The sequence below is a fragment of the Furipterus horrens genome, unplaced genomic scaffold (genome assembly GCF_987537825.1).
Source record: "Furipterus horrens unplaced genomic scaffold, mFurHor1.1.pri manual_scaffold_3, whole genome shotgun sequence".
Classification (NCBI taxonomy): Eukaryota; Metazoa; Chordata; class Mammalia; order Chiroptera; family Furipteridae; genus Furipterus; species Furipterus horrens.
Window position 1 is genome coordinate 13,902,719 of NW_028327173.1, and position 18,055 is coordinate 13,920,773.

At 57.3% G+C, this 18,055-nt stretch overlaps 1 protein-coding gene across 1 annotated transcript in view; it reads left to right on the forward strand.

Moving 5' to 3' along the window:
* The window catches only part of EPHA8 (EPH receptor A8), a 33,378-nt gene extending 15,530 nt beyond the window's left edge, over positions 1–17,848 (forward strand). The window contains exons 4-17 of the mRNA XM_090268750.1: positions 3,372–3,527; positions 4,948–5,283; positions 8,719–8,843; positions 8,928–9,090; positions 10,309–10,402; positions 11,635–11,702; positions 12,504–12,668; positions 12,865–13,050; positions 13,331–13,392; positions 13,885–14,094; positions 14,848–14,997; positions 15,088–15,278; positions 15,573–15,746; positions 15,890–17,848. Of these exons, the coding sequence (XP_090124876.1) occupies positions 3,372–3,527; positions 4,948–5,283; positions 8,719–8,843; positions 8,928–9,090; positions 10,309–10,402; positions 11,635–11,702; positions 12,504–12,668; positions 12,865–13,050; positions 13,331–13,392; positions 13,885–14,094; positions 14,848–14,997; positions 15,088–15,278; positions 15,573–15,746; positions 15,890–16,004 (2,195 nt within the window). The 3' untranslated portion in view covers positions 16,005–17,848. The remainder of the gene's footprint in view (positions 1–3,371; positions 3,528–4,947; positions 5,284–8,718; positions 8,844–8,927; positions 9,091–10,308; positions 10,403–11,634; positions 11,703–12,503; positions 12,669–12,864; positions 13,051–13,330; positions 13,393–13,884; positions 14,095–14,847; positions 14,998–15,087; positions 15,279–15,572; positions 15,747–15,889) is intronic.
* Positions 17,849–18,055: the final 207 nt, after the last annotated feature.

An 18,055-nucleotide genomic window follows, 5' to 3' on the forward strand; every position in this document is an offset into this window, starting at 1 on the left:
ATCCTTCCTGTCACCTGGACACAGAATATAAATCACCCTCCGCAGTCCTAATCATCTTTCTATAAATACCCGAGTCTCATTTCAGAGTGCGGGGCATGAGCATCGAGCTCTTTTGCCTCCTGACTGTGTTTGAAATCTGATTTAGAATTAATTTCCTTTGGTCGTCCACCAGCGGACACTGTATTTGTCAAATCTCAAGCTCTTGGCAGGGGAGAGGAGAGAGGTGGCCGGGGCCTCAGGCAGCAGCCGGCCTGACAGGCGGCCTGGGCAAGGTGCCCTGGGCAGGGGCAGGAGCCCCTCCTGGCCCATGGCCCACACGGGCCCACGCAGACTCCGGAAGCGCCCTGGGTCACCAGGCAGGGCCAGGCCCCAGCCCAGAGCTGCTCCATCTGTCTCGGCCATTAATTCCCGACTCTGCCTCCAGGTCTCTGGGCTCCCCGAGGCCTGGTGATTAGTATTCTTATTAAAGATTATTTTATTTCATTGCACGGATTAATCTGGCCCTGACACGTTCGAGCCATATGGGTATTAGTGGAGTGTGTGAGAACCGCCCACTGGTGAGCAGCAGAACAGCGGGGTGGGGCCATCTCGAAGGCCTGGACACCTCCCGAGGCTCCCCCACCTGGGTTTGCATTCCGCCTGGGCTGGGGTATAGGGAAGGACCTAGGGCAAAGCACTCAAGCGCCCCGAGCCTCTGTTTTCTCTCTGCCAAACAGCTGTGTCAATGCCAACTACAGAGAATTGTAATAATAGGCACTGGGCACCATCCTGGTATGAGTTCACATGTGTGCGTCCACATCATCTTCACAGCAGTCCTAGGAGCCCCCATTCTACAGGTGAGGAAACCGAGGCCCAGCAACATGCCCAGTGTCACGTAGCCTAGGGGAGGGGGTTAGACAAGGAAAGGAACCTGGGCAGCCTGCACCCACGGGTCTGGTCTTAGCCGACAGGACTAGATGAACTCCGAACAGTCAGGGACTCAGTGAAGGAAGGCTGCCATGTGCTTCCTTTGTGCCCTGCATCACACCAAGATGTCACCGCGGGTGTCCGCGTCTGCCCCTCACTTCTCAGAAATCTCCTTGAGAGCAGGACACTAGCTCTTACTCAGCTCGGGTCCATAGACACTCAATAAATGTGGGTGAAGGAATAATTGAGGGACAGAATAAGCAAGCAGTCCCTGAGGTGCTAAGTAACGCAGACCCAATAATTACAGTGGGGATTACCGTCATTCAGTTCAACCACAGATTCAACAAATAATTTGCTGACCAAGTGCAGAGCCTGCTTCCTGGGTTGAGAAGGAAGCTCTTAGGCTGTGTCCAGGACTGGGCCTCCTGGGGGGCTTCTGGGAAGAGGAGGTGAGAACACAGAGTGTCATTTAGGAGCCCCCACAATTCCAAGCTCCCAGCCCCAAGTCAGGCCTGAGCCCTCTCAGGGCCTCCCCAGCGGGGGAGGGAAGATATCTCAAAACCAAGTCCATTTTCCTCAACTCCCTAATCTCAAAGCCCCTCCTGGCTCCATGGCCTTTGAGTCTCTGAAGCAATTTAAGGATATTACCATTTCTCCTGATTTCAGGTTTTCTCTCAAGTTACTAGAGTTTTATAAATTAACCTGATTTTAGCTATTATAATAATGAGATATGGTTTGTTTTTTTTTAATGACACAATGTCTTTTCTAATGCAACTCCTCTCAAGCTCTGAGTTTTTCAGAATGGGGCTTAGTGGAAAGAGATCCCTGTGAGCTTCCTGGTCATCCCTGTTGAAGAGGAGCTCAGTCCCATGGGTGATCTGGCAGCTGCCTGGCTGGGTAGCGTTGGGTCCTCCTGAACCCCTGGGGTCTCTCTCTGCCCAGAGCAGGTAATGGTCAGATTCGCTCACTTTGAAAACTCGCACCAGCACTGGCAGCTTCTCGGCCAGGTGCTAGAAATGGTGAGATGAACACGGCAGTCCTGGGGCCTTATTCACAAGGATCTGCTCATAGGACCTTCTGGTCTAGAGGAAAGTCAGACACCCAGGTCAGTAAGTACAGCCGTAGTGTTCCAGGCACTGAGACTGAGCAGGGACTGCAGTGGGGAGGGGCGTGGTCATTTCTGTGTGTGTGTGTACACATGTAGTGGTGTGGAGAGGTCCCAAAGGGCTTCACTGAAGAGAGGGTGAAAATGTGTCTTGAAAGAGTTTGATGGGTTGACAAAGGAGAAAAGGCATCCTAGGAAGAAGGTGCAGCATGTGCAAAGGCCCTGGGGTAGGGAACAACCTGCTGGGTGAGAGGAATGGCCAGTCCTGCAGTTCTGCTTGAGGATGTGGAGTGAGAGGCAGCCCTGGAGGAGGCTGCAGGGAGGGCTTTGGGAGCCCGTGAGGATTTCAACTGGCAGGGCCAGGGTCAGCTGTCATTATAGGGAGTCCCTCAACTTGGAGTGTCCCCAGTCCCTGCACAGCTGACTCAATCTTGTCCTTTAGGCCACAACTCAAATATCATCTTCTTTTTCCTTCTTGGGGGAGGTGGCTCCACCCACTGTTTACCCTTTGCCAGCTCATCCTCTTTATTTCCTTCCTGGAAATGTCACCACCCATCTACTGTGTGCCCCCCCCACCCCCAAATGCCACTCCTAGAAGGCAGAGACTGTGGATCTTGTTCATAACTGTGTCTCCAGCACCCAGATCAGTGCCAGGCACAGAGCAGGTGCTCATGCATGCTGGTGGAATGAATGGTGATCGCATCGGCAGGCAGGGCTGGAGGCCGCTGAGGTCATCCAGATGAGAGATGAGGCAGAGGCTGCAGAGAGGGCCATGGAGGAGATAAATATGTCACAGCCACGGTGACAGAGGGGTTGGGGGGCTGCAATTCCTAAATGGTCAGCATCAAATGAGGAGCTTGTAAAACACAGACACACACACCCCCCACTGACCCCCACTCCTATAACTCTTATTACCCATATCTCTTTTCCAGTTTCCACCCACTCTTATTCCCTGTCCCACTTTCACATCCCACCCAAGTGACATTCCTGGGGTTTGGGTTCCCCTTTGATCCTTAGCCTCTTGACCCCTGCCCCTGAGGCTGGTGTCCTTCTGTGAAGGACAGAATTGGGCTGGAGACAGGGCCTTGGTGGGAGGAGCTGTTGAGCAAGGGCTCTTCCCTGTGCCAAGCTGGGGGCTCAGGCTCAGGTGTTGGGGTCCCAGCCTCAGCTCTGCCTCTGACTTCGTTTGCAACCCTGTGTAAGTCACAGGTGCTCTCTGTGCTTCAGTTCATCCCTCAAAAGGAAAGCAGCATGAAGGTCCGCACCTCTGTCCCTCGGAGGACCCCTCAGGAAGCCCTGGGTCAGCGAGAGTTGTCCCCGAGACCAGCTGGCTTACCTACAGCCCCCCTGTCTTCCACAGCCTGTGAGCTGGGCTTCTACAAGTCAGCCCCTGGGGACCAGCTCTGTGCCCGCTGCCCTCCCCACAGCCACTCCGCGGCCCCGGCCACCCAGGCCTGTCGCTGTGACCTCAGCTACTACCGCGCAGCCCTAGACCCACCGTCTGCAGCCTGCACCCGTGAGTACCATCCCTGGATCCCAGAACCCATGCATGTAAGGGATCTTTAGGGGGCGTGTGCACGTGTGTGTGTGTGCACATCTGGGCACCTGTAGGGGACTCCTGAGTCCCAGTAGAGCTTGAATAAACACACCCTGTGAGCTCAGCGTGGGCACTCCTGGCGCTGCAAGGGAAATGTGTACCTGGAGCAGGTGTGGGGATGCGCATGCATGCCCTGGGTACCTGAGGGGGCTCTGGAGGAGTCCTGCCCACAGGGCTGTGTGACTGGCTTGACTTTCTGCTCCATTGCCTCCTGTCCCCTCGCCTGAAGGGGCCTCTCACCCTTCCATCCCAGCTGGGGAGGGACTGCAGCCAGCTCAGCCAGCCCTGGGCTCTTGTGGTGGGGCAAGGGGTACTTCACATGGTTCTGACTGATTTTGCCCCAGAATTTACCGCAACCCAATCCCCATCTTTTCCTCCCCCCGACCTCCATCACTTCCCAGCCCCAGGCTCCGTACACAAGGCAAGTGAGGGCCCAAGTGTATTCATACCACGCACATGCGCGCGCACACACACTCCCTCTCTCCCTCCACCATTCTGTTCATTTCCCCAGGTGGGACCTGCCAGGGCAGAAAGGATGGGTGAGTGACATTTGCACTCTGCTGACTGAACTCGGCTTTCTCTCCAATTTCACAATTGAGGTTCTAGAAATCTTAAGACTGGGCTTTTAGTATTCCATACCCTTCAGATTCTAAGATTCTCTATGATTCTGAGATTCTCCAATTCTATTTTCTTAAGATCTAAGATTGCCTTCCAGGGATTCTGAGAGTTGGAATTCTGAGTCCCAGGGGTCTTCACAGCCCCCACCTCCAGCCTACCTGGCTCAAATCCCCACCCCTAGGGGACTACTTCAGCCCCACCCCTCTCTCCAAGGTCCTTGTGTGGCCCAGATAGGGGCTCTCACCTTGGGGGAGGGGTTGGGGTCACCTGCTGGGCTTCCTGGGGCCTCCCCTCTCCTCTAGGCAAGTGCTTGGTGGTATTTACATTAAATTCAGCACAAGGGGTTAAGAGGTGGAGTGTGGGACACAAATGACTGGGGCATTTCACACCCAGGGTGGCTGCTGTGGGCACCCCCCAGGGCTGTGCTGTCTCCCTCCAGCTGGGATGAAAACATTTGAGAAGCACAAACCCCAGGATCCCTGTGGTCCAGCGGAGGAAGGGGGGCCCTTAGATTTCTATGCCCAGACGATGACACTAGTCCAGCATCAGAGACACTGCCTCTGCCCTTGGGGAGCTTCCGAAGGATAGAGTCGGTGTGACTGTCTCTTTAGGGAGCTCCAAATATCATGGGGGAGCCAGAGACCTTTCCTGGTCTGGTGGGAGGAAACTGGGCCACCCCAAATAAGTATCCTCTACCCACATGCCATTCTCTACTCCCCAGGGCCGCCCTCAGCACCAGTGAATCTGATCTCCAGTGTGAATGGGACATCTGTGACCCTGGAGTGGGCCCCTCCCCTGGACCCAGGTGGCCGCAGTGACATCACCTACAACGCTGTGTGCCGCCGCTGCCCCTGGGCGTTGGGCCACTGCGAGAAGTGTGGGGGCGGCACCCGCTTCGTGCCCCAGCAGACGAGCCTGGTGCAGCCCAGCTTGCTGGTGGCCAACCTGCTGGCCCACATGAACTACTCCTTCTGGATCGAGGCCGTCAACGGCGTGTCTGACCTGAGTCCCGAGCCCCGCCGGGCCACAGTCGTCAACATCACCACGAACCAGGCAGGTAGGCGGAGACGCTCCATCCCCCAGCTTCCCCGGCCCCTCGTCCTCCCAGGCACTGCCGCGGGCTCACCGTGGCCTTGAGCCAGTCAGTGCCTATCTCTTCTGGCCCTGCCCTCCTCACCAGGACCTGGAGCTGCAGGCTCCCTTAGCGAAGTAGACCGTGTCCTATGACCCAGAAAGCACAGAGAAGGGCGATCGTGGCCATCATAGGCCTGGGTTCCAGAACTTTCCCTCGCTGCCTTTGTTTCTTCCCTGGTGCACTGAGATGCCTCCATCTTTTCTGAATGACCTTATCAGGGCCCATGGCTTTGAGTCCACTTCATCCCTAAATTTATGTCACCAATACAGACCTCTCCCCTTAGGCCCAGCTGCCTGCTCCCATCTCCACTTGGATGTGTTGTCAACAAACAAGCCCCCAAACCTGCACCTCCCACGGGCCCCCATCTTAGGAAATGACACCACTCTTCCTGGGGTCACTCAAGTCCCAAACCATTGATTCTCTCTCTCTCGGGCCACATCCATCCACCAGCCAGTCCACTGGGTCTCCCTTCCACATGAGCATCTCCACACTCAGTCCCCGCACCAGCTCCATCTGCCTTGGTCAGCTCGGGCTGCCAAAACACAATACCATAGGCTGGGGGCACCAGCCACAGGAATTGATGGCTCACAGTTCTGGAGATCAGAAGTCCAAGACCAAGGTACTGGCCGACTTGGTTCCTGCTGAGAACCCTCTTCCTGATTGTAGATGGCGGCCTCCTTGCTGTGTCCTTACATGGCAGAAAGAGAGAGGGGGCCAGAGAGCAAGCTCTCTGGTGTCTCTTCTTATAAAGGCACTAATCCCAACCTGAGCCCCCCACCCCCATCATGTCCTCATCTAAACCTAATTACCTCCTGAGGTTTCAGTTCCATTGATCACACTGCAGGTTAGGGTTTCATTATATTAATTTGGGGGCACAGTTACATCCATAGCACCACCCATGTCCCCGTCACATGTCTCCTGGACAACCGCAGCAGCCCCCTCCCACCACAATCTGAATGAGCTTTAAAAATATGAGAGGTTCCCGTTTCTCCACTTCGTATTCAACACGTATGTCTTGTATTGATAATACCCATTCTAAAGCTGTGAGGTGGTATCTCATTGTGGTTTTGATTTGCATTTCCCTTATAACTAGTGATGCTGCACATCTTTTCATATATCTGTTGGCCATCTACCTTATGTCTTCTTTGGAGAATTGTCTGTTTAGGTCCTCTGCCCATTTTTTTAATCAGTTTGTTTTTCTTTTGTTGAGTTGCATGAGTTCTTTATATATGTTGGATATTAGCCCTTTATTGGAGGTATCGTTTGCAAATATCTTCTCCCATTTGGTTGGTTGCCTAAATGTATATAATGTTATTAACCAATGTTACCCCAATAAATTTAATTTTAAAAAGAAAAGAATGTGAGATCAGGTCATACGCAAGCCCTTTAACAATTTAAGCCTGAGCTCGCATTCAACTCAGACCCCCTGCAGGGGCCCCCATGCCTCGCCCCTGCCCACCTCTCCAGCTGGGGGGCCCCATCCACTCTTGCCTGGCTCACTCCCTTTCAGCCACAGTGGCCTCCAGTTCCGATCCTTGAACACACCAAGCCCTTCCCCTCCCTGGGCCTGGGCCTTGTTTCTCCATCGCAGTGACACACTCCTCCCTGTGACGTCCCCCTGGCTGGCTCCTTCCGTCCTCAGCTCCACTGGCATCCCCACTGCAGGGAGGCCTACCCTGGCCATCCCAGCTCAGATGGCCTGCCGCTTCCCTCCTGGCCCCGCTGGGCGGCCCTTTCCACCACAGCACTTATTCACGTCTTTGGTGGCACTTTACCAACCCACAGCCATGCATTTATTTGCTTTCTTATGCACCGTCTCCCTTCGGAGACTGTAGCTCCACGAAGGCTGTCGTGGTCCCTGCAGTGTCCCCAGGTGCTAGCCCAGTGCCCAGCCTGTGGTGGGCACACGGGAAATGCTGCAGGCATGATAGAGCAGACACCCACCGCTCTGGGCTGAGGGCCCAGGGCAGACAGCAGCCCTGAGCGAATGGCCAAGGTTTGTCCTCAGAGACCCCTTGCTCCTATCCTCCCTCTGCCCCCACCTCTTCTGCACAACCCTGTCTTTTCCTGCAGCCCTCTCTGGTGCCCCACCCAGTGCCCTCCCACTGTGTCTGCCCCACTCACACCTTTTGCCTGGAAAGTGTCTTCCTCTTTAAGACGCATTAGCATTCCTGGATCTGAGTGTGTCCCTTGCATCCAGTGGTCTCATGGGGGCCTCACCTCTTCCTGGCAGGGAGTGCCCACTAGGTTTCTAGCTTAGCTGCCCCCTGGATGGGGAAGCTGCCTCCATGAGATGGCGGTGCCCCAGCCAGCAAGAGAGGGGCTGGGCTGTGCACCCAACCCGAGCCCCAGGCTGTGGGGTCACCTAGGTACCACACTCTCCAACTTAACTCTGAAGTTTCTTCTTAATTTTTTATGTCAAAGTCATTCACAGTGTTTATTGGACACCTACTGTGTGTGGCCCCTGCCATCAGGGGATTCCCAGGCCTGCCAGGAGACAAGATGCCCTGCTATGAGGCATGCGGGGGACACAGGAGGTGCAAGACTGAGCCGAGGGGCAAGAGGAGGCCAAGGGCTGGAGGGACAGGGAGGAGGGGGTTGCACCCCTGCGGGCACTTCCCTGTTTGTGGGTGGCTGGATCTCTATCTGAACTTTGCAGCAGACGCCCCTCCGGGATCATTGTACTGGACATAGGAGAGAGGGAAGAAGTGGATGGGTGAGGGAATGGGTGACTGGGTCAGTGAGTAAGGAGTGAGTGGTGTCTTAGTGTGACTGCAAGAACACTTGGGCTCACATGGGCCAGGCCAAGCTCATGTCCTTTCCCTCATTATCCAGAGTGCTCCTGGTCATACCTCCACCCAGCAGTGAGGGTGCGGCTCCTTCCGGTCATGCCTCCCAATCTTCTCCTTTCCTCCCTCCTTCCTCAGGCTCCTGAGAGCTGCCCCACAGGGGGTGGGGGGGAGACATGGAGTAGAGACACCAGGTGATGCGGCCCCAGGGTAGACGAGAGTGGCTGCTAGGTGGGGTGGTGGGGTCCTGCACTCCCAGTGGAGGGGCCTGGCCAGAGAGGAGGAGGAGGAAGCCGTGGAAGCTGGGGCCCTCCAGCCTTGTCTGGGTCCAGCCAACCCCAGCATCCCAGACAGGAGGCAGGTTGTGCAGAGCCTGTGTGACTGACCGCGGCAGCAGCCTGGGATTTGCCAGGAGGACTGGTCAGGGCTGGCTCTCCTGGGGCAAGGGCAGGACAGCCAGCAAGCTGAGCATGGCCCAAGCGGGGCCTGGGAAGGGGCGGGACAGAGGCCAGCCCCGACTGTCACCCACCCACCCACCCATCTGAGCAAGGGCGGCCTACCTCCCTAGCCCCGTCCCAGGTGGTGGTGATCCGCCAGGAGTGGGCGGGCCAGACCAGCGTCTCGCTGCTGTGGCAGGAGCCCGAACAGCCCAATGGCATCATCCTGGAGTACGAGGTCAAGTACTATGAGAAGGTACCAGCCCTCCAGCAGGGAGGAAGTGGGAGGGGAACCAGGCAGGGGTCCCCTTGGCTGACTGCGTGCGCCTCCTGTGGACAGGACAAGGAGATGCAGAGCTACTCCACCCTCAAAGCTGTCACCACCAGGGCCACCGTCTCGGGCCTCAAGCCGGGCACCCGCTACGTGTTCCAGGTCAGAGCCCGCACCTCAGCAGGCTGCGGCCGCTTCAGCCAGGCCATGGAGGTGGAGACCGGGAAACCCCGTGAGTGCAGGGAGCAGGGAAGGCAAGGGGGCTGGGCCGGGCTGGGCGCCAGGCCCTGTGGTCAGAGGAAAGAAACTTGCTGAGAAGGTGCCTGTGCTGGGTTGGCATTTTTACAGCTAAAAATAACTGAGGCTCAAAGAAGGAAAGTGACTTGCCCAAGGCAACCGAGCTCACCACAGCCCATACACACTGGCTTCTACTGAACATCAGTGTGACTGGCAGGCACTGTGATGCCCTTTGCTAGCAGGATAGCCTCATTCTTGTCCCAGAAACCCTCCGGTGAGCTGGCATTACCCACACCCCCATTTTACAGTCAAGGAAATAGGGTCAGGGCAGGAAAGTAAATTGCCCAAAGTTGTGGAGCAATGCAGGATTTTAACCTGATCAGTTGGGGACAAAATCTGCACCCCTTCCCCAGTGTCATCTTGCCCCAGCGTCCAGAAGAGCAGTTCTCACAGTGTCATCAGGGACCAGCAGCATTGGCAGCACCTGGGAGCTGTCAGAAATGCTGATTCTCAGAATGAGAACCCCGGTGGGGCATCAATGTAGCTTTTATCAAGCCTGCAGGGCCTGACTGTTCTAAGGCACAGTCAAGCTTGAGCATTCCCTGTCCTGTCTCCAGCCAGTTGGGGTCTTTGCCTATACTCAGGCACCTTCCTGGGGGTGGTGCCAGGATGGAAGGGTTCAAGGTGAAATTAATGACCCTGTTCACCCTTGATACTCATGCATCTGGAGCGGTCCTAGATCTGTTACCACAGAGACTATCCAGATAGGAACCCTGACCCTCTGCGTCCCATTTACTGTGTGGCTCTGAGTAACAGACTCGGTTTTCTCTTCTGAAAATGGAATATATTTCCGTGGAAGGGATGTGGGATGGTTGATTGAGGCTGGAATGTGCAGCTCTCAATGAGCGTTTTTGGACTCGTGTTACAGGTGAGAAAACTGAGGCTCAGAGAAGTCTATAGTGACTCTTCCCAGGTCACACAGCCCCTGGAAATGGTGGCACCGAGATGGAAAGCCAGGAAGCCTGAGGCGGCAGGGTCTTGAAGGAGAAGCTTAGCAGAGGCGAGGTGGGATCAGAGGAGGCTGTGGCCTGTGTCCTAGCTCTGGGCTAACTCACAGCTGTGGGGCTGGCCACCAGGCCCAGGGTGGGGACCACAGCCCCGGGCCTGAGGCCAAGGCTGAGAGGCAGGTCCACCTCCCCCACTGCCCCTGCAGGGCCCCGCTACGACACCAGGACCATCGTTTGGATCTGCCTGACACTCATCACCGGCCTGGTTGTGCTTCTGCTCCTGCTCATCTGCAAGAAGAGGTGGGTAGCCCTGGGCCTCAGCCCCCGCAAGCCCTGCCCTGGAGCGCTGTGTGTCGTGCCTGCACTGGCGGGGGTAGGGGGCGGGCTGGGCTCACTCACAGATACACCTGCTCTTCTTTCCTCCGCTTTGGAAGGGACACTTCTCTCTTGCTTTCCATGCCCTGACCCACCCCCCATTTTTTGTCCACATCTCTGGCCTGTCCTCCATCTCCACCAACCCCTTTTCTCCCAACAATCTCTAAAGGCCAGAGGACCCTGGGCTCATCCCAGGCCCTTCTCTCTTTCTCAGTTACCTGGGCTGTCTTTTCTGAGTGACCTTATCCAGGCCCATGACTTTGAATTCCACTCTCGTGCTGACATCCCAAACATATGTCATCAGCTCAGACCTCTCCTCTGAGGTCAGGCAGCCCACTCCACTCGGGTGTGTTTTAGGTGAACAGCTCCCCAAACCTGCATCTCCACAGGCCTCCCCATCTTAGGACGTTGCACCACCATTCATGGGGTTACTCAAGCCCCAACCCAAGTTGACATCCTTGACTTTCACATCTGCCTGCCAGCCAATCCCACTGGGCGTCCCTTCAACATCCCCCTCCATCTCCCTTAGTCCTAGGGCTGCTCCAGTGATGTAGATTCTGACCTTATTCTGCAGGTGAGTAAACTGGAGAACAAACCTCCTGCCAAACAGATGCCAGAACTGGGACTTGACCCCAGGTCTGTCAGAGCAAACCACGATGCTCTGAGTCACTCTCCCATATCCCATTTCATTCCAGAGGAGGTGGAGATGGGACCCTGTGCTCACCTGGGCTTAGGATCCCAGGCAGCAAGCATCCGAAGGCTCGTCCAACAGGTGGAGACACTGAGGCCCAGGGAAGGGAAGGAGCTTGCCAAGGTCACACAGCAGAGTTGGCCTTACAGGCCTCACCTCTCAACACCTCCAGCAGGGACAGTTTCATATAAAATGAGGCTAATAACCCACAGAATGTGCTGGAAGGGCCAAGTGGACACAACTTGTAAAAGATGAAAAGTTTATAAAGGTCAAGGATGTCACGGTTCAGCTGAGTGGGGAGCCTGAGGGTGGGGACTCCACCCAGCAGAGGCAGGGACTGGGGTGACAGGTGCTGCCCTGGGAGGGGAAGGGGAGAAGGGAGGCCGAGTCCTGACTTTTCCCAGAATGGGATCAGAGCTGGGACTGGGGAGACGTGGCCTCGAGCAGAGCGTGCCATCCTCCGCAGGCACTGCGGCTACAGCAAGGCCTTCCAGAACTCAGACGAGGAGAAGATGCACTATCAGAACGGGCAGGGTGAGTACAGGGGCCCTGGGGTCTGTGGATGAAGAGGAGGCTGCGGGGGAGCCAGTGCTGGGCTGGGAGTGGGGAGGAGAAGGCGCCCACAGAAAAGACCAGAGCCCCAGAGACAGACAGCAGGACATCACAGAGACCTGGGACCCCAAAGGTGCAGTGCTCCCCACCTTGCATGGGTTCACAGACCCCCCCCCCCGAGGACGTGCAAATGTGTGTACCCACACACAATTTTACATGCAATTTTAGGGAGGTTCACATATTCTTGGACAAGAACCCTTGCTAGGGAGAGTTTTTTCAGACTCTGCAGAGACCCCAGAAAACAAGGCAAATATCAGGATGCCTACCTCCACACCCCACTCCTAGGCCCGTGTATACATTTGTATCAGTCACAGTACTGATTCCCATTGAGCCTGAATGCAGCCTCAGAATCCTTAACACAATTGTGTAGAGAACCACTTTCCATCAATCTGAGTTGGTCCTCGCAATGAAATCTTTTGCTACATTCCTACCCCAGAACAATTTAGAAAGATCTTAGGGCTTTAAAAGTGACTCCATAAAATGAAAGACATGCTCCAAACTCACTGGAGACCCCAGAGGCCCCTAGAGACTCCAGAGCTACTCCACAGAGAGCCTACTTTCACATTGCGAGCACATATTAGGCACCCAGTGTTTGCCATCACATCCTGAGATTCCCAGAGACACTTCACGCTACCTACCCCCAGACCCGCCCCAGGCCCACAGGTGCTGGGAGGGAAAGTCCTCCTGGACCCCACTGAAGGCCCTTCTGCCCTGGCCCCTCAGCACCTCCACCTGTCTTCCTGCCCCTGCACCACCCCCCCGGGAAGATCCCGGAGCCCCAGTTCTATGCAGAACCCCACACCTACGAGGAGCCGGGCCGGGCGGGCCGCAGTTTCACACGAGAGATTGAGGCCTCCAGGATCCACATTGAGAAAATCATCGGCTCCGGTGAGCCTCGGGGGTTGTGAGGGTGGGGACAATGTGGAGGGGCACCCAGGGCAGAGGGAGAGAGGAACTGAGGAGCCTGGTATGGCCAGGCCCACAGGGCTCTCTGGTATGTGACACTCGGGGAGTGAGGGGGTCCCGGGCTGAGGGAGGAGGGTCCCACTGCCCTCCCTATGCCTGTCCCACTTGGGGTCCACAGGAGAGTCGGGGGAAGTCTGCTACGGGAGGCTGCGGGTGCCGGGGCAACGGGACCTGCCCGTGGCCATCAAGGCCCTCAAAGCTGGCTACACAGAGAGACAGCGGCGGGACTTTCTCAGTGAGGCGTCCATCATGGGTCAGTTTGACCACCCCAATATCATCCACCTTGAAGGTGTCGTCACACGTGGTAGGTGCCAGGGGAAGGCAGCCTCACCATGTAGGGCCCTGATTGCCCAGGACAGGGGTCTGGGTCCATCTGCATACCACCCTGGTCTGCCTGTCTCCCTGGCTCAGTCCCCAGGTGAATGGATGAGGAGGGGACCCTGAACCACCCCTGGGGGAACCCCAGGCTGCCCAAGCCCTCAGTCCTGGCCCAGCTCCTGGTGGGGGACGTGCTCCTAGAGTCTCTGATCAGCAGCCCCGATCCCCCCCACCAAGACCCCCTGCCTCCCCATCTGCTTCCCCAGGCCGCCTGGCAATGATCGTGACTGAGTACATGGAGAACGGCTCCCTGGACACCTTCCTGAGGGTGCGTCCCCACCTCGCCTTTTACACGGACTGGGAGGGAGGGTGCATCCCCACCTCGCCTTTTACAGGGGCTGGGAGAGGGGAGTTTAGCCTGGGCGTTGGGAGATAATGAGAGGCCTCCGAACAGCCCCAGGAGCTTGGACCCAACAGCCCTGGGGAAGGGGGGCCAGGTACAGAGTGTTAACAGTCAGCCAGTCAGACTGCCTTAGCCCCATCACATGAGAGTCCCTGTGTTGCATGGGGTCCTGCTGCCCTGCCGCAGGCTAAGAGGGGTGCCCCTGTGGGGACCCAGGATCCCACCCAGGTGGGAGGCATGGTGAGTGTCATGGAAACCCCTAGATTCCCAGCCCTCCCTGCCATGTATTTGCTGGGTACTCTCCGGCCTGGGGCTTAACCTCTCTGGGCCTTCATTTCTTCTGCAAAATGGCTGAGCTGTGAAGCCCTTTGCCAACTGCAAAGAGCCTCCCTGCAACCCATGCTGTGCCCTCTGCAGACCCACGACGGGCAGTTCACCACCACACAGCTGGTGGGCATGCTCAGGGGAGTGGGCGCTGGCATGCGCTACCTCTCAGACCTGGGCTACGTCCACCGCGACCTGGCTGCCCGCAATGTCCTGGTTGATGGCAACCTGGTCTGCAAGGTGTCTGACTTTGGGCTCTCGCGGGTACTAGAGGACAACCCCAATGCTGCCTATACCACCACGGTACGTGGCCCACTCTCCTTTCTGATAGGCCCAGGGTGGGGGCAAGGTGGCACAGAGGGTGATCTTCCCCCCACCTGTCGTTCAGTGAAGCTGGCAATTTCTGGGTTGCCTGCTACCCAAGGCAAGTCGTACGCCTTCTCTGCACCTCCATTTCCCCCTCTGGGAAAGGTAGGCAATCTTGCCTCCCTTTCCTCTATCACTGGGTGGCTCTGAAGCCCAGGCCTGGTCCCCGCTGTCACGCGCTGGCAGATTTTGGGAAAGTTAGCATCTCTCTAAAGCACATCCATTCCACATCTGTCTCTAAAGTTTGGCTAAATACGAGCATTTTCAAAATGCATCTCATGGAGATTTGGGCATCCCGGGAGGTACCTTAGGGGCTGCCTTAAAGGCAGAAGGCTGAGTGGCGGTGGCTTTGCCCCCCAGCCCTGCCTCAATCAGAACCTTCCCTTTATGTCTCCCCCACTGAGCCTCTGAATAAGGTTCCACTTAGAGAAAGGATTTGTGACCCCCATCCCCCAAAAGAGAGAGAGAGAGAGAGAGGAGGACTTTCCTTCATTCGGCTTTCACAGCAGCTCTGTGTGCTGGCCTCACTGATCAGTCCTCCTCCCCAGGCCCCTGGCCCTGTCTCCCTGACCAGGCTGCTTAGCAGGACCCCAGCGGGAAGCACACTGTGGCCTGGGAAACAGCATGCCCGTGTTCAGCTCCCTGGCCCCGGCTAAGGGGACACGCTCAATGTTCCTGTGTCCCTTGCAGGGAGGGAAGATCCCCATCCGCTGGACAGCCCCTGAGGCCATCGCCTTCCGGACCTTCTCCTCGGCCAGTGACGTGTGGAGTTTCGGTGTGGTCATGTGGGAGGTGCTAGCCTATGGGGAGAGACCCTACTGGAACATGACCAACCGGGATGTGAGTGTGGGACCCTGGCCAGGCAGAGGCGCTGTGGGGCCTTGGAGGGCAGGCCAGCCTTGAGCCTGGCACCATGCTCCCCCTCCCCAGGTCATCAGCTCCGTGGAGGAGGGGTACCGCCTGCCAGCACCCATGGGTTGCCCCCGCACCCTGCACCAGCTTATGCTTGACTGTTGGCACAAGGACCGGGCTCAGCGGCCTCGCTTTTCCCAGATCGTCAGCATCCTTGATGCGCTGATCCGCAACCCTGAGAGTCTCAGGGCCACGGCCACTGTCAACAGGTGCCTGGAGCCCACCCCAGTTCTGCCCCAGCCCTGCTGCACCCCCAGCATTGCCTTGACTCAGTCCCAACCCCGGGACAGCCCTGCCCTGACTCCTGGGCCAGACCCAGCCTGGGCCCTGCCCCTGTTCTGCCTGGGCCTTCCTCAGCCCTCTCCTTCCAAGCCTGGGGTCTGGCCCCTCAAACCCTTTGCCCACTGCCGAGCCTGGATGGAGGCTGAGGGTGGCTAATGCCAGGGCCCTCGAGGAAGGCAGAGGCCCTGGCAGGACACTTACCAAGGGCCCCTGTGTCTCAGGTGTCCAGCCCCTGCCTTTGCCCGGAGCTGCTTTGACCTTCGCGGGGGCGGGGGTGGCAGCGGCGGCCTCACCGTGGGGGATTGGCTGGACTCCATCCGCATGGGCCGCTACCGGGACCACTTTGCAGCTGGTGGTTACTCCTCTCTGGGCATGGTGCTTCGAATGGATGCCCAGTAAGTGGTGGTCCCATGGGGAGGAGGGCGGGGGGGGGGGGAGAGGAGGGGGCCAGAGGCAGCTCCAGGGATTGAGTATGTCCCTGTCCCTGTGGCTCTCAGTCCCCCAGCCCAATCAGGCCAGCACTGCCCTTCTTTCACAGGGACGTGCGTGCCCTGGGCATCACCCTTATGGGCCACCAGAAGAAGATCCTGGGCAGCATTCAGACCATGAGGGCCCAGCTGACCAGCACCCAAGGGCCCCACCGGCACCTCTGACCCAACCATGCTGGCCCTGGGTCAAGCCAGCTGTCAGAGGACTTGCAGGGGTGGCCGGCAGTCAGGACAGCCCCCAGGCTTCTGTCCCTGCTCCTCAGCTGCCTTCCTGTCAGGCGCCCACAAGGCCGTGGACTCTACCACAGGACCTGGAGTTGTCAAGGTCAGGCCACCTGGAGAGTGACCTTTGGTGCCCGGCACAGCTGGGACACCTGGCCCCAGGGCAGAGGGCCTTCTCTTTCCCGGACACTGGGGCCTCAACACCACTGAGCCCAATGGAGACATGTCACCGGCCTCTGTGTGTGTGAGTGTGTATAAACACACGTGTGCTCCTGTGCTGTAGGGGGTGTGTTCTCACAAGGTCATGGGACCCCATGTGTGTGTCCACCTCCAGGTCCCAGCATGGATGTGTGCCAGTTAGGGCACATGTGCTTATCCATTAAGACTGGGAGCATATGTATGTGTGACTGCAGGTGGCATGTCATGGATGAGGATGAGCGTCACAAGCCTGTGAGCAGGGAATTCGGTATGGCGCTGCCCACTGAATGTGGGTCCAGGTCCCAGAACCCACAGGGACTGGAGCAAGGCTCACAGCTCCCTGCCCCTAGGCCTGGAGGCCAGAGCCAGAGGCCACCTCTGAACCCACACCAGCGCCAGGCCCACCCTTGTCTCCTCCCGGGTGAGCCCACTCCCGGCTCTATCTCAGGTCCGAGCCCTCCCTCTAGCTGGTGGGGGGCCACCTGCAGCCTCCACCTGGCTTCCACCACTGCTTCAACAGGAAAACAGGGTTCCCGGCCAGCCCCTCTGGCCATCTGTGTATGGGCATCACTACAGGGTACATGAGATGCCCTCAGCTGGACTTGGCTGCCTGGCTAGGGGCCAGGAGCCACCAAATTCCCTCTAGTCTCTGATTCCCTTCCACAGCCCAGGGCTCCTCTCTTGGAAGTCCCTCTGCCAACCTCACTGTCCCCAGCCCCATGCCTGGAATCAGGGACCATATGATCCTAGCTTTTTGAGCCCCAAGTCCACTGCTCCCATACCATCTGGGCAGACCAAGGGAGTGCATCTTGTTCAAGGTCACACAGCAGCCAAGTTTCTGAGCTGCGCCTCCTCCCAGGGCTTTTTTCCCCTACACTGTCCCACACGGACAGCTGTGCATGGGAGGAGGCTTAGGAAGCCCCTTCCCCACTCAGAGACTGACCCTCTCCTTTACGGCCCACCAGGGTATGTAAATATCTTTTTTCTACCATGTCAGAATATTTTTTTCCTCATTCCTGACAATGCAAAAATGGTCTTCAAAGCACATAAAAAGCACCCAGGGTGAGAAAGCTCAATCCCAGGGGAAGCTGGCAGGGCCCAAGGAACCCTAGTAGGCAGGATGCCCGGTGCCCCCTGCTGGCCTCGAGGGAGGGGCAGGCCCATCCCCTACCGGCTGCCCAGCCCGCCCCTTAGCCAGCACAGCTGTTCTGCGGAAACACCAGCACTGAGCCCCTTCTCCCTCCTGCAATAATCCAGGGAGTCTCAGCCCCGCCCAGGTGCCGCAGCCAGCTCTTTACACCTCTGTATATTACTATATAGCTGAGCTGTTCTTCCTTCCTATGGAAGTCAGAAACATGGTCAGGACACAATCTGGGGAGGACCCTGTCTTCCTCCCACCCCCACCCCACTCACCCAGCTCCTGGGCTCTGGATCCTCATTTTCAGTGGGGACACAGTAGGGCAGGCACTTGCAAAAGTGTGCCACTTCCCTGGGCGTGAGGTGCCCCCCAGGGTCCCAGGGATCTGTTTCTCTGTGGTCTCCATTGTGAGTCTTGAACTTGCCCACAGAATAAATTCTGCCTCATCTTTGCCTGTGTCCCCCATTTCTTCTATCTGTACAACCTTGACATTTGGTAAGGAAGGGCCAACCTTATGCTGTGCACCTACCTTTCTTATACATCCCTTGCACTTCTTCCTGCCTGGTCTCATCTCCCCCAGGAGGTAAGATTCATGTACCCAGCGTATATGTGGAGAAGGCTGTGTCTTACAGAGGTCAACTTGCCTAATGTGAAGTTC